The sequence below is a fragment of the Heterodontus francisci genome, chromosome 37 (assembly GCF_036365525.1).
Source record: "Heterodontus francisci isolate sHetFra1 chromosome 37, sHetFra1.hap1, whole genome shotgun sequence".
NCBI lineage: Eukaryota > Metazoa > Chordata > Chondrichthyes > Heterodontiformes > Heterodontidae > Heterodontus > Heterodontus francisci.
The window spans coordinates 20,137,041-20,153,451 of record NC_090407.1 but is presented as its reverse complement, the minus strand read 5'-3'; the positions used below and the strand labels follow the sequence as shown (position 1 = coordinate 20,153,451).

The window sequence follows — 16,411 nt, the reverse complement described above, 5'->3', positions numbered from 1 at the left end:
CTGTCGTGTTAGGCAAGTGATCTGTAGTGTTAGGCAACTGTTCTGTCGTGTTAGGGAACTGTTCTGTCGTGTTAGGGAACTGTTCTGTCGTGTTAGGCAACTGTTCTGTCGTGTTAGGGAACTGTTCTGTCGTGTTAGGCAACTGATCTGTCGTGGCAGGCAACTGATCTGTCGTGTTAGGCAACTGTTCTGTAGTGTTAGGCAACTGTTCTGTAGTGTTAGGCAGCTGCTCTGTTGTGCTTGTCAACAGATTTGTAGTGTTCGGCAACTGATTTGAAGTGTTATGCAACTGTTCTGTAGTGTTTGGCAACTGTTCTGCACTGTTAGGCAGCTGCTCTGTAGTGTTCGGCAACTGATCTGTAGCGCTTGTCAACAGATTTGTAGTGTTAGGCAACTGATTTGAAGTGTTATGCAACTGTTCTGTAGTGTTTGGCAACTGTTCTGCACTGTTAGGCAACTGATTTGAAGTGTTAGGCAACTGATCTGTCATGTTAATCAACACATTTGTAGTGTTAGTAAACTGATTTGAAGTATTAGGGGACGGCTCTGTCGTGTTAGGCAACTGTTCTGTTGTCTTCGGCAACTCTTCTCTAGTGTTAGGTGGCTTTTCCTTCGTGTTAGGCAACTGATTTGTAGTGTCAGGCCACTCTTCTGTAGTGTTAGGCAACTGTTCTGTAGTGTTAGTCGGCAGTTCTGTCGTTTTAAAGTTCTGTTCTGTACTGGTTGGTGACTGTTCTGGGTTGTTAACTAACAGTTCTGTCGTGTTATGTGATTGTTGTATACTGTTAGGCAACTGTGCTACAGTACTTAATGACCCCCCTGTACTGTTAGGTGACTGTTCTGTAGTGTTCACTGGCAGTTCTGTGTTATTAAATGACTGTTCAGTTGTTTTGGTTGTCTGTTCTGTAGGGTTTACTGACTGTACTGTTGTTTTAGTTAACTGTTGTGTTGTCTTCAGTGTGGGTTCTTTAGTTTTAGATGTCTGTTCTGTAATGTTAGGTGACTGTACTCTCATGGTGGGTGACTGTTCTGTAGTGTTTGGTGACTGTTGTGTAACATTAGATGGCTGTGCTGCATTGTTTAGTGGTGCTTCTGTACTGTTAGATGACTGTTCTGCAGTGTTGGCTGACTGTACTGTATTTTTCACTGACTGTTCTGTTGTGTTTGGTGAGTGCTCTAAAGTTTTAGATGTCTGTTCTGTCATGTTAGGTGACTGTTCTCTGATGTAAGATGACTGTCGTGTATTGTTCAGTGCCTGTTCTGTTGCGTTAGGTGACCACTCCCTGACATTAGATAACTGTTGTGTACTGTTAGGTGACTGTGCTGCAGTGTTTAGTGGCTGTTCTGTACTGTTAGTTGACTGTTCTTTAATGGTAGGCGACTGTTGTGTATTGTTCGGTTTCTGTTCTGTATTGTTAGCTGACTGTTCTTTATTATTAATTGACTGTTCTGTATTCGTAGGTAACTGTTCTGTAGTGTTAGATGATTGTTGCGTACTGATATGTAACTGTGCAGCAGTGTTTAGTGGCCCTTCTGTACTGTGATGTACATTTTCTGTATTATTAGGTGACTGTTCTGTACGGTTACGTGACTGTTCTATAATACTGAGTGACTGTTCATCAGTGTTAATTGACTTTTCTGTATTGCTAGGTGACTGTTCCGTAGTGTTGGGTAACTGCTCTTTGCTGGTAGTTGACTGCTCTACATTGTTAGGTGACTGTTCTCTACTCATTAGTGACTGTTCTGTACTGGTAGGTAACTGTTCTGTAATGTTAGTTGACTGTTCAGTAGTGTTAGGTGACTGTACAATAGTGTTATGTGACTGCTCTGTACTGGTAGTTGACTGCTCAGTTGTGATAGGTGATTGCTCGCTGACGTTAAATAATTGTTGTGTAATGTTAGGTGACTGTTCTGTAATGTTAAGGATCTGTTCTGTACTGGTTGGTGACTGTCCTGCAGTATTAAATAATGCTTCTGTAGTGTTGGGTGACTGTTCTGTAGTGTTGGGTGACTGTTCAGTCATGTTAAGTGACTGCTGTATACTGGTAGTTGACTGTCCCGTTGCGTTGGGTGATTGTTCTCTGACACTAGATGACCAGTGTGTAATGTTAGGTGACTGCTCTGTAGTGTTATGTGATTGTTGCGAACTGTTAGGTGACTGTGCCTCAGTGCTTAGTGGCCCTTCTGTGCTGTGAGGTAAATGTTCTGTATAATTAGATGACAGTTCTGTAGTGTTAAGGGAAAGTTCTGTAGTGTTGGGTGACTGTTCTATAGTGTTGAATGAGTGTTCTGTAGGGTTGTCTGACTGTACTGTATTATCAGGTGACTGTCCTGCAGTGTTAGTTGACTTTCTTGTATTATTAAGTGACTGTTCAGCAATGTTGAGAGACTGATCTGTAATGTTAGATGACTGTCGTGTACTGTTAGGTGAATGTTCTGTAATGTTAATGTTCTGTTCTATACTATAAGGTAAATGTTCAGTATTATTAGGTGACTGTTCTGTAGTGTTGGATAACTGCTGAGTACTGGTTGGTGACTGTTCTGCATTATTAAATATCTGTTCTGTAGTGTTTGGTGACTGTTGTGTAACACTAGGTGACTGTCCTGCAGTGTTTCGTGGTGCTTCTGTACTGTTAGATGACTGTTCTGTAGTGTTAGGTAACAGTTCTCCATTGTTAGGAGACTGTTCAATCATGTTGGGTGACTGTTTGGTAGGGTTGGCTGACTGTACTGTAGTTTTAGGTGACTGTTCTGTTGTGTTATATGAGTGTTCTGTCGTTTTAGGTATCTGATCTACATTGTTAGGTGACTGTTCTGTGGTGTTGAGAGATTGTCCTCTTATGTTAGATGACTGTCTTGTACTGTTCGGTGTGTGCTCTGTAGCGTTATGTGACCATTCTCTGACATTAGATAACTCCTGTTGGGTACTGTTAGGTGACTGTGCTACAGTGTTTAGTGGTTGTTCTGTACTTTTAGCTGACTTTTCTTTCATTGTAAGTGACTGTTGTGTATAGTTAGGTCTCTGTTCTGTAGAGTTGGGTGACTGTTCTGTATAGTTAGCTGACTGTTCTGTTGTGTTGGGTGAATGTGTGGGGTGGGAAGACTGTACCATTTTAATAGGTGATTGTTCTGTAGTTTTGTGTGACTGTTTTTCAGTGTTAGTTGACTTTTCTGTATTGCTAGGTTTTGTAGTGTTAGGTGTCTGTTGTGTAATGTTAGGTGATTGTTCTGAAATGTGAGTTAATTGTTCTGTATTGTTAGGTAACTGTTCTGTAATGTTATGTAATTGTTCTGTAATGCTAGGTGACTGTTCTGTATTGTTAGGTGACTGTCGTGTCCTGTAAGTTGATGTTAATGCCAACTTAGATGGAATGTTTGACACTTCTGTGGTGAAATTTGAGAGTGGCTTTGTGAAAAGTTTTGATCTCATAATGGATGGAACAGTGGATGACTTAGATTGGTCTATTTTCCCAGATTCTGGGTCAGGGAATGTCTCTGGTTTGCCATCTGTTGAGGGACTGAATTCCGGAGTGGGTAATAAAAGGGTTTGTAATGAATTTTGTGCAAGAGATGATGGATTGGATGTGGAATATATTGAAGAAGCGGATCTCTTGGTTGTCTGAGAAACAGGCACCTTGTGACTTACTGACATTGTTTCATATAAGAAAGTGGATTTCTCAGCTCTTGTAGTTGTTACATGTGATTTGGGTGGTCCAATTCTCTCAGTTGAAAAGACTGGAGCAGGTGAAGTTATTTTTGCCCCATGAGAAGTTGGAGGAAGTGTGGAGTTTGATGTTTGTTCTAAATTTAATGTTGGTTGTAGAGTTGATACTTGTGAAGTGGACTGTGAAACTGAGTTTGTAGAAGCTTCTCCACTGGCAGTGAATGAATGTTTTATCACAGAAATGGGGGATGAAGACTCACTGAGTGTAAAATAAGATGTGTTGTTTTTAGGGTTTGAAGATATATGTGAAGATGTTGAAAGAGTTTCGAATGAAGTCTCAGAGATAGATGATTCATATCTTGAATATTCTGAAGAGGAAGCAATCGTCATGGACTCTTGAGATAAAGAATCAGTGTAAGTGGGTGCACTGGTTTTGTGTGTGAAATGATTTGAAGAAGTACTTTCCATGCTCATATTTGATTGATTTCTTGTCTCTGTAAAAGAGGCTGTAGGACTAGAACTTCGTATTTTTCTGCTATGAGAAAATTGAGGAATTGACATTGTAACTGTTTGTGCTGTGAGATTCAATGCACCCGAGAAAGACTGTGCAGTCGAGATTTCAGAAAGTTCTCGGCTGACAATGGGTACTCGGGATTTTCCTGATATTTCAGAACTTGGGGAAAAGGATGTCCCTGTTGTAACATAGGCAGAGTTGCTGGTTTCTGGAGTGGGAAGCTGATGCGTGTTAGCAGAAGAGCTTTGTGAAGGAATCTCAGGAGTAGTTGATGACTTGTCTAATGCAGAATATGTCAAAAGGGCAGTTAGGTTTAGGTATTTATCGAAGAATGGAACACTATGAGGAGCTGAAGCTTTTTCATATGATGATGTGGTTGAATGAGTGATTTCCACTGATGTAGTTGCTCTATGTGACTGGAATGGGATAGTTGTTCTGCTGGAAGAGACACCCGGAGTAGAACTCTGGACTTCTGTGCCAAGAGAAGCTTGAATCATCAACAATGTCAATGCTTCTTCTGATGTTAATTCTGAGTGTGTTCTGATGTTTGACTCTTTTGAAGTGGGTTGTAAAAATGATAGTGTAGAAGGTCCTTTGGTGGCAGGGGATGAAAGGGATTGTTCTACTGACTCAGAGCTTAAATAGGAAGCTGCACCTGATGTGACAGAAGATACATGTACAGAAGTTAAAAGAATTTGTGTGGAAGTGTCGGAGATAATTGGTGACTCTGATGTGAAATACATTGGAGAAGTCGAACTCTGGGCTTGATGAGGTATTGCCATACGATGAGTGGTTATGCTTGCTTGATATGGTGGTGATTGGTTAAAAGTGAAGCTTTCCATAGATAGATTTGTCATATGTGGTTCTGGTAGACTGGCTTTCTCAACAGAAGAGACTGCAGCAGTGGGACTGGTGATATCCTTTCTATGTCGAGACTGAACAATTGACCACATTATTGTTTCCTCTGAAGTGAGTGCTGAGTCTGATGTGAAGGAATTTGAAATTGGCACTGTTGAGAGTTTTTTATTTAATGTGGGTAAAATAGAGAAGATGGAAGATTGCCTTTTTGATTTAAAATTTGTAGAAGATGATGCCTTTGATGTAACAGAGTATGATGTACTGCTCTGGGCTGTGAAAGGTAGCTGTATGGAAGTTGAAAGTGCAGTTATATTAGGGATAATTGTTGTTTCCGATGTAAAATATCTGAGGAAAGAGGGTGAGCTCTTTGACTGGTGAGATACAGGAACACTGTAACTTGTTTCATATGACATTGATTGAGTCAAAGAAGTGTGTTTTACTGGCACATGTGTCCTGGCTGGGCTACTTTTGTTAATAGGCAATACTGTAAAAGTTGAAGTTGGGATTTCTGTATTATGGAAAGATTGGGTTGTTGGTGAGGTTGTTGGAGTATCTGACATTAAAACTGACTGTGGTGCTGACATTGAGCTTTCAGAGGTAGAAGTTGAAATTGACATTGTTGAAGGTTTTATTTTGGTCATGGACGAAGTAGGGAACATGGTCAATGGTCCCATAGAAGATGTCAATGAAGTAACATGGGGTGAAATACTAGCTCCGGCAGTGGGAATTACATGTGCTGTCTCTGTAACAGTCTGTGAGGAAATACCAGGGACAATTGATGACTCGGTTGTGGAATAAATTGAGGAAGAGCTGATGGACTGAGTGCTTTTGTTTGTATGATAATTAAGAGGGGAGCTTTCCATTTCCATTGGTGCAATATCTGATAGTGATGGAGTCACTCTTCCTATAGTTGAGAAGCTTGGGACTTGTGTGCTAAAAGAAGATGACATCTCAACACCTTCTGATGTTAATGCCAAGTGTGGTGTTATATCTGAGGCTGTTATGGGAAACTTTGAAACTGGCATTCTAAATTGTTCTTTACTACCAATGGATGAAATGGTGGAGATGGCTAATTGTTCTGTTAACTCAGAAATAGAAGATGTAACAGGGGATGAGCTACTTGATTCTAAAACAGAAGATACAAAAGTGGAGGTTGAAAGTGTTTGCGAGGAAGTACTGGGGACAGTTTTTGGTTTATCTGTGGAAAATAGCAAAGGTGAAGTTGATAATTGAGAGTCCTGAGATACAGGGATAGCATGAGAAATTGTGTTTTTTCCCTCTGATGTGGGTTGAAATTTAGCAGAGCTCTGCATTGACATTTTTGTTGTATGTGATGAGGTTTTTCTCTCAGTAGAAGAGTGTGCGATATCAGGACTTAAGAGTTCTGAGGTCTGAGGAAAGTGAGTGATTGGCAAAGAACTTATTCCTTCCGATATCAACTCTGAGTGTGGTGCGGCATTTGACATATCTGAGATGAATTGTAAATTTGATGCAAAATTTCCATGACTGACTCTTGATGAAACAGACTGTATTGTCGATTGTTGTGTTCGCTTTGATTTTGAAGAAGGAGTTGTCTCTGATGTAAAGTAGGAAAAGGCACTGGTCCATGGATTGGAAGATTTAGGTGTGGAAGTTGAAAGGATTTGTGAAGAAGTATCAATTATATTTGTTGAGTCAAATGGGGAATATCTGAAGGAAGTCTGAGAGCTCATGGATTCCTGAGAAACAGGAAGACTGTGAGTGAGCTTGTTTTTTTCATAAGATAGTGATTGGGTAAATGGAGTTTCAATGCGTGTGCGAAAGTCCATCTTTCCTTCAGTAAAGGAGACTGCAGTGCTGGAATTTGGGAATTCTGTGCTGTTGGAAGACTGAATCAATGAAAATGTAGTTTGATCTTTTGATGCCATTACTGAGTGTGCTAAGGTGGATTGTGAAACTTTAGAAGATTCTTTGCTGTCAGGAAGTTGAACAGAAGAGCTGATCAATTGTATTTGCTCAGAAAGGAGAGATGGCATTTTTTTGGATGTAACAGAGGATGAAGTACTGGTCTTAGAAGTGGAAGATGCATGTCTGGAAGTTGAAAGGGCTTGAGAGGAAGTAATGGGAATATTCGATGACTCTGATGCAGGAAACACTGAAGAAATGAACCTCTTGGACTCTTGAGTTATAGGAGCATTGTGAGTGATCATTTTTGTTTTAAATGGTGGTCTGGTTGAAAAGGAGCTTTCCTTTGGAGTAACTGTCACATCTATTGGAGGTGGGCTGCTTCTGTCAGTAAAAGAGACTGTAACATCAGAAATATAGATTTGCTGGGGGTGTGAATGTTGGGATGTTGAGGAGTTAAGTGTTTCTTGAGTGGTGAATGATGGAATTACTGTGTTATTGAGCTCAGTTGATGTGATTTTTGATGTGTTCCCCATGGAATGCTGTTTACTGACAAACATGGGGGAAGGTGAAGTTTGCGAAGGAACTTTAGAAAATCTATTAGTTTCTGTTTCTTCTAAAGCTGAAAGAGTTTGTATGAAAGTCTTCAAGTGATTTGGTGACACAGTTTTCCAGTACATCATCGAAGAGCTGGAACCCATAGAGCTATGAGAAGCAGAGGCACTTTGATTATTTGCTTTTGTTTGATAAGGTGCAGGACCAAGAACCGAGGATATTTTTGTTGGTGTGTTTGTGTGCGACTGAGTTGTGGTGAATGGGTGTACAGATCTGAAGACCGTGATTGATGAAGTTAGGGTCCCAGGACCATGAGAGGACTGAGGCATTGATGCAGTACTTAATTCTTCAGATGAAGGTGGGTTACTAAAGGATTTTTGTGAGGCTTTTAGGGAAGAAAGCAGGGAGGCTGTAGACAGCATAGTAATTTCCTGTTTGGTGGACTCATTATTTGAAGTCTCAGTACCAGATGACTTTGATGGAACTGACGATACGGAGGAAGCTGACTGGTCTGGTGAAGTGATACGAGGTGAAGATGTTGGAATTGGTGTACTCCTTTTCCTTAATACTGATGTACTGAGTATCTCTGTAGATGAAGGAAAGGTCATTGAAGATGTCTTCATCAAAGGGATGAGAGATGATTGAGTTGTTGCAAATGTTTGCAATCGTTGTGATGTTGAAATGAGTGAAGCACTTGTCTTCAGTGAAGTTGCTGAAGATGTATTTGTTGGATTGTCTCCTGTGGAATAGAATAAACTGATGCTGGTTATTTTTATGATGTAGTCTTATTATTTGATCCAAGTGATATGTAAAAAGACAAGCCATGGTCTTTGCATGTTAATTAAATAAGAATAAGAATGTGACAAGTCTTAAAGCTGGTGAGAACATGATGGGTCTGAATGATAATGATGTTAGTCATCCAAATCTTCACAATCCTTGTTCAAATAATCCAAATATCGGGAAATGGTTTTGGAGGACATACTTCCCTGATTTATATTACTTTTACATGTACCCACCCACATATAGGCAAAGCAGAGGCTCAGGCACTGGGAAATGAGGGGAGGGAGAGTGCAGCATATCCCTGAGCCCTCAGCACTTTTCAGCACCCACTGCAGATCTGGCAAAAAATCAGTGAGGTGGAGAGTGGGGGTGGGGGGGGGGGGGGGGTTGTTGGTGGGTGGTGCGGAAAGTCTAGCCTGAATGTCAGCAGACTGCTGATCATAGACAGCATCACACTTGAGCCTGATTCTCATCCAACGACCACGGACATACAGTCTCCAGAAGCCATTGGTTAGGGATCAGGAGCAGGAGCTCTCACTGATTTTATCTCTAGCTCAAGGTGCTGAAGCCTCTTGCCAGTAACCTGGTCAAATTCAGCCAGCTCAGCGCAAACCGGCAATGGAACCTGGGATGTTCCTCGTCTGCATAGCCGATCGCCATTCTAATGAGTGCAATTCCCAACTGAAATATTTGGGAAGAATCCCATTTTATTCCTTCTGTTTATAGAGATAGATTTGTGTCTGGGCGAGAAGAGGTAAAGGATCAGTTGGGTTAAACACCTCAATCCAATCCATCTGAGTGTTTGTCAAAAAATCTTCACAGGACACAACTGATGTTGTTTGTAACCCCAAATTGAGTCCCAGGCATTTGAAAAGTTTCACTTCAGATAGTGGATGGAGAGAGGTACAGTAAAAGCTTGTAGCTTGCTCAAGGGTAATGCTGAATTTGCTGTTCTTGATGATTCTATCAGGTTTCCTGTGGTTACTGACAGAAAAATGGATCATATACAGTAACACCGAAACATTTAGGGGCGGCACAGTGGCGCAGTGGTTAGCACCGCAGCCTCATAGCTCCAGCGACCCGGGTTCAATTCTGGGTACTGCCTGTGTGGAGTTTGCAAGTTCTCCCTGTGTCTGCGTGGGTTTCCTCCGGGTGCTCCGGTTTCCTCCCACATGCCAAAGACTTGCAGGTTGATAGGTTAATTGGCCATTATAAATTGCCCCTAGTATAGGTAGGTGGTAGGGAAATATAGGAACAGGTGGGGATGTGGTAGGAATATGGAATTAGTGTAGGATTAGTATAAATGGGTTGTTGATGGTCGGCACAGACTCGGTGGGCCGAATGGCCTGTTTCAGTGCTGTATCTCTAAACTAAACTAAACATTTAAAGTCAGAAAGCTGGTGAACCACACTGAGTTTTTTTAATGTATTTTTAGTATGTGAACGACACTGGCAAGGCTGCAATTATTGCCCATCCCTCGTTACTCTGAGATGGTGCTGACTGTTTTTAGGACATTAAGACTCAACCATGTATTCTAGGACTGAGAGGTAGTATAAGCTAGATTGGGTTTTTACATGGTAGATTATTCTGGTACTAACCATCAGATTGCCAGCATTATGGAACTCAGTTATTACAACTTACCAGGGTGGGATTCAAACTCACAACTTCTATGTTGGTAGTCTACAACCATACCCACAACAATACCCTACCCAACCCAACTGCACAGTTACTTGTTACTGCTTAAAGATGGAGACTTTGGTTTTCCAATCATAACCCATTAGTTTTAATAAGATACCATCAGCATTACAATTACAAATACCAGGACTGGGTCTCAAGATTAGCATTCATCCTTGGGGACTGGTTGGTGCAGTGACTTAGACATTAGACTTTGCATCTGGGACCTGCTGTCCAAACTAGCCCAGACTCATTTGGTGAAAGCCTCATATGTCCGCTGCTAGGTGCTTCACAGGAGTAATTACCAAACAAAATTTGACACTCTGAGTCACGTAAAGAGATATTAGGATGGGCAAGCAAAAGCTCAGTCAAACAGGTAGGTTTTAAGGAGCACCTTAAAGGAGTAGAGAGAGAGAGAGAGATGGAGAGGGGGAGAGGTTTATGGAGGGAACTCTGGAGTTTAGGGCTCAGGTAGCTGGAGGCATGGCCACCCATGGTGGAGCAATTAAAATGGGGATGCTCAAGAGGCCAGAACTGGAGGAGCATAGAGATCATGGAGAGTTGTAGGGCTGGAGGAGCTTATAGAGATGAGGGGTGAGGCCATGGAGGGATTTAAAAACAAGGATGAGTACTTTAAAAATCAAGAATTTTTAAATGGCACTGACATGTGGAATAAAATAGCTTCACAGGCTTTCTACATCAAGCAGTTGATACATGCAATAATCCTTCACTTGTATTGGCGTGAAATAAAAGACAAGTATATGATAACCTGAAGGGAAAGTCAAAATGTTGAAAGCAGAAAATGAGTGTGAATTTTGGAGTGGTTCAGAAATATGGTTGTCTGGAAAATGATGTTTCTTTTACTCGGCTAGTTCAAGCTGGTATATTCCCACCAGGTTCATGTTGGCACTTCCTCCTTTATCTCAAAAATGCCACTTTTAGTTTCTGTGCCCGACCCTTTATTACTTCACGACCATCCATTTGCCCCTTCCCTCTATTGCCATCCATTTGCATCATTTAGTTGCCATCCAAGAGTTCCCACCTATGATAATAGAGACAACTGCCAATCCATGTCCCAAGCACAGAGGTCAGAGAGACCATCCAGAACATTGGCAGCCAAACTCGATTGGAGATGCCACTGGTGCAGAGGGGTCCATGTTTACACTGAATTTTATCAGGAAACCTCAAGCAGGCCATTAGTGTGAAACGGCAATTGTTGGTATGTATGCTGGTGGCTGTAAACACCCTGCATGAAATGAGTTGGGCAGTCTCAGCCTAGTTCCTTGTGGACACAGACTTCTAAATTCAGTCCTAATTCAGCATGAATTGGTATTAAATGATAAATTTCACTCATAGAGGTCACGGAATGGAGAAAATGGGGGAAAATGTTAAATCAGTGTAGTGGGAGGGTTTTACCCTACCAGAGAGCATTTGATGGGACAATGTGTAGCATATAATGTACAAAAAGGAGAGCAAAAAAACACCACCATCATGCTCATTAATGAGCCCCCTAAGCAGCAACATGATGTGCCTCGTGCCCATCCTACTGAGCATCACAAACTCCTAGAGGAGTCAAGCAAACATAGAAAAAAAACTGCAGCTAATTTCAGGAGAGTTCTGGAACATTCCTCTTTGACTCTTTAATGGTAACAAGCAACCTCAAGGAGACCAGGATACATCACCGGGCAATCTTATTTAACCCAAACCCCATCGCTAATTTCCTTCAGAGACGTCTTCTCTCAGGAATTTATCAACTGCTTCCTTAAGGGAGTATGGCCTACTTACCACATTCGTCTATAAGACTATGAATTATAGATTGTGATATTCAAAGTGTGTTGTTCTATTATACGAGTAAAACTTTTGTGCCATTCCTCACTGTTACACTCATTTATACAGATAAAAATGTTATACCTTGTAATACACAACTTATTATGGTGCTGCTAAGATGCTAAACTGATCTGTTCCTTTAAGGTACAGAGTCTAAGGGCTATAAATAGGAACATTCTGAGCTCAATTAGAAAGCAGCTATTGTTGGTGATGGAAGTTTGCGGATTGCTAACTTATCGACTCCAGGTCAGGAGACACCAGCAGGAGAAAATTGCTTTGCGTCTCTGACAGCCTTTTGAAGGGTGGCAGGTACATACTCTCTCTAAATAGAGAGAGAGATGGAGAGAGAAAGAGAGGGGAAGTAAAGGACTGTTATATGCAGTAACTGTATAAAGCAGTCCAAAGCACCAGGCCACTATCAGTATCTTGACTTATTTGATATTATTGGCATCATCCGATTGTTGCTTTGTAAGAAATAATATCTTAAAACTACCTTTACAAAAAATCTCAACAAATATCTTGCATAAAGAGATATTTGCTGAACCAAGCTATTGTATAAATACATTGCATGTGCTCCCACCTGCATAATCACAACTTTCTGCGCAAAATTCAAATTTGCATAAATATGAGATTAAATTCAAACACTCCCTAATGGCAAACGGCTTTACAAAATATAGACAACCCTTTACTTAAATTCAGGTTCACTGGTTTGTGGTTAATAAATCATATCCTGTTTTTATTACATGGGATTCCAGGATTTTGATCAAAACAGAACTGCTGGAATTCTGGAATACACACAGGTCAGTAAGTATTTGATAAACAAAATGGACAAGTTGACATTTCAGAAACGGCCTTTCCTCAGAAATGAAAATGAAAGATATTCAAGATCCTTCATAGGGAGGAAGGTGAAAAAAGTGAGTGAGAACAGAAACTCCAATCACAGGGAGGAAGTTGAATGGGTTAAACTAGTTCTGGTGAAAGGTCATCGACCTGAAACATTAACTCTGTTTTCCTCTCCACAGATGCTGCCTAACTTGCTGAGTGTTTCCAGCATTTTCTGTTTTTAATTTAAATAATAAAGCTGGTTAGTCAATAGTCTCACTATCTTGTCAAACTCTTTTCCAAAGTTGTTTGAACACATGGTGCCCTGCCTGGCTGCCCGGTGACCAAAGCTCTGGTCACTGCTCCAGGACTGGAAAGGACACTGACCCATAGCTGGCCAGAAAGTGCCTCTAATTATCTTGCCAAGGAGGGTTTTTCCCAGCAGAAACCCTCAGTGGGCAATCTCCAAATAGGAAGAACTTTCCTCAAAAGGGGAGACTTGAAACAATGTTTTTATCCAAATGTTTGGATGGGTAGGGGTAATTTATGATGAAAGCACAGTGTTTTTACAAGATAATTAGAGATGAGGAAAGCCATTCTGCCATGTTAGTTTATCCACCCAGAATGACCCTACACTCCCATTTGTCCCTTAAATGCACCCAGGGTTTTCACCTCTCCCACTTGGCTCTGGAATTTATTCCAAGCATCAAACAATCTCTGTGTGAAAAAGAATCTCCTGATATCAGTCTTCTAACTAGTTGTAACTGCATCCCCTTGTCCAGCACTCATAGTTCAACAGAAACACTTCACTTCAACCTGGCACAAATAACACTCTCTATGTGAAAATGCAAGGACCAAATGTTGGGCAGCTTCTCAGAGTTAGAGTTCACTTTCTGTAGATTAACACAACATGTCCCTGGAATTTATCACCAGTTGGGCTTTGTTAGAGATTGGTTTCCCATCGTCATGCAAGTGCATTTTTTTCTTGCACCACCTGCACTGATGACTTGCTGCCAGATGGTGGCGCTGGCAGCACTGGTTTCTCACTAATCTCCTCAGCACTGATCACAACCACCAACTTTGTTATTCTTAAAAGATATTTTTTCACTTCTTCCGCCCCACCCAGAAACTCCAATGAGATGAGTCATAGCATCATAGAAATTTATAATACCAAAGGAAGCCATTCGGACCATCAAGTCCATGTCAGCCGAAAAGAGCTATCCTACCTAATCTCACTTTCCATCTCTTGACCCGTAGCCTTGCAGATTACGTCACTTCAAGTGCATATCGACAGGCTTTTCACATGTGATGAGGGTTTCTGCCTCCAACACCCTTTCACGCAAAGAGTTCCAGACCCCCACCACCTTCTGGGTTAAACTATTTCTCCTCAAATTCTCTCTAATCTTTCTGCCAATTACTTTAGATCTATGCCTCCTGGTTATTGATCTCTCTGCTAAGGGAAATTGGTCCTTCCTATCCACTCTATCTCGGCCCCTCATAATTTTATACACCTCAAATAAATCTCCCCTCAGCCTCCTCTGTTGCAAAGAAAACAACCTCAGCCTATCCAATCTTTCCTCATAACTAAAATTTTCCAGTCGTGGCAACATCCTTGTAAATCTCCTCTGTACCTTCTCTAGTGCGATCATATCGCTCCTGTGATGTGGTGACCCAGAACTATAGCTGTGGCCTAACTAGTGTTTTATACAGTTCTAGCATAAATTCCCTTTTCTTATATTCTATGCCTCAGCTAAGAAAGGAAAGCATCCTATGTGCCTTCTTAACCACCTCATCTTGCTGCATTCAGGGATCTGTGGAAATGCACTCCAAGGTCCCTCTGTTCCTCTACACTTCTCAGTATCTTACCATTTATTATGTATTCCCTTGACTTGTTTGTCCTCCCCAAATACTTTACATCACATTTCTCTGGATTGAATTCCATTTCCCTCTTTTCTGCCCACTTGACCAGTCCATTGAGATCTTCCTGCAGTATACAACTTTCTTCCTCATTATTAACCACACAATCAATTTTTGTAACCTCTGCAAACTTTTTAATCATGCCCCCTACATTTAAGCCTATTTAATTGGCATATACCATGAAAAGCAAGGAATCCAGAACTGAGCACTGTGGGATCCCACTGGAAACAGTCTTTCGGTCATAAAAACACTTGTCAACCATAACCCTTTGGTTCCTGCCACTCAGACAATTTTAGATGCAACTTGTCACTTTCCCTTGGCTCCTATGGGCTTTTACCTTTCCGACCAGAATGCCATGTGGTACTTTGTCAAAAGCCTTGTGAAAATCGATATAGACTACATCAAACACGAGGAATGATCCTCATAGGGAAGTGATCTATAAGCACAGTCAGCTCCCTCATCCTTTACATGTTACCCTAGACAGTGAGTGCTGGCCGACTATTATACCATGGTGGCTTCACAACTGAACCCAACCCTGTCCTCACCTGGTATACAGCTGTATAGTTTAAATATAATAAACAATATCCAGGATTGAGTTATAGGCTGGAATCTAATTGAGGGTTTGGGGTGATTTATATATAGAATAACCAATACCTGGAAGTAAGTTAGAGGCGTGAATCTAATTGAGGGGTTTATAGATACAATAAACAATACCTGGGAGTGAATTACAGGCTGGAGTCTAAGTGAGGGGTTTATATATAAAATCACAGACATCCAGAAGTGTCTATTTGAGAGTTTTAGATGATAGCAGAGGTGCAAAACTGTTTGTTTCTGCCATTTAAATTTCACTCACTGCCAAGTACCTGTTCTTTACTTAAGAAAGTGTGAAATTCCAAAACTTGTCAACCTCATTATTATTTATAATAATGATGAGATATTGTATTATTTATTTAGTTTCTGTGTCACTCTGCCTCCTTTGTGTCAGTGTTGTGGCAGTTGTGGAAAATTGCCCAGGTTTGTCCTGTACACAAAAGGCAGGACAAGTCCAACCCGGCCTCAATCATCAGCAAAGTGATGGAAGGTGTCATCAACAGTGCTATCAAGCAGCACTTGCTTAGCAATAACCTGCTCAGTGATGCTCAGTTTGGGTTCCGACAGGGCCACTCAGCACCTGACCTCATTACAGCCTTGGTTCAAACATGGACAAAAGAGCTGACCTCAAGAGTTGGGGTGAGAGTGACTGCCCTTGACATCAAGGCATCATTTGACCGAGTATGGCATCAAGGATCCCTAGCAAAACTGGAGTCAATGGGAATCAGGGGGAAAACTCTCTGCTGGTTAGAATCATACCTAGTGCAAAGGAAGATGGCTGTGGTTGTTGGAGATCAATCATCTGAGCCTCAGGACATCACTGCAGGAGTTCCTCAGGGTAGTGTCCTAGGCCCAACCATCTTCAGTTGCTTCATCAATGGCCTTCCTTCAATCATAAGGTCAGAAGTGAGGATGTTCGCTGATGATTGCACAATGTTCAGCACCATTCGCGACTCCTCAAATACTGAAGCAGTCCATGTAGAAATGCAGCAAGACCTGGACAATATCCAGGCTTGGGATGATAAGTGGCAAGTAACATTTGCACCACACAAGTGCCAGGCAATGACCATCTCCAACAAGAGAGAATCTAACCATCTCCCCTTGACAATCAACTTGACAATTACCATCGCCGAATCCCCCACTATCAACATCCTAGGGGCTACCATTGACCAAAAACTGAACTGGAGTAGCCATATAAATACCGTGGCTACAAGAGCAGGTCAGAGGCTAGAAATCCTGTGGCGAGTAACTCACCTCCTGACTCCCCAAAGCCTGTCCACCATCTACAAGGCACAAGTCAGGAGTGTGATGGAATACTCTCCACT

The 16,411-nt window shown here is 41.4% G+C and overlaps 1 protein-coding gene across 1 annotated transcript in view; it reads right to left on the bottom strand.

Moving 5' to 3' along the window:
• LOC137352012 (mucin-3B-like) overlaps window positions 1-7,897 on the bottom strand; it is a 29,603-nt gene extending 21,706 nt beyond the window's left edge. The window contains exon 1 of the mRNA XM_068016990.1: window positions 241-7,897. Within this exon, the coding sequence (XP_067873091.1) occupies window positions 241-7,897 (7,657 nt within the window). The remainder of the gene's footprint in view (window positions 1-240) is intronic.
• Window positions 7,898-16,411: the final 8,514 nt, after the last annotated feature.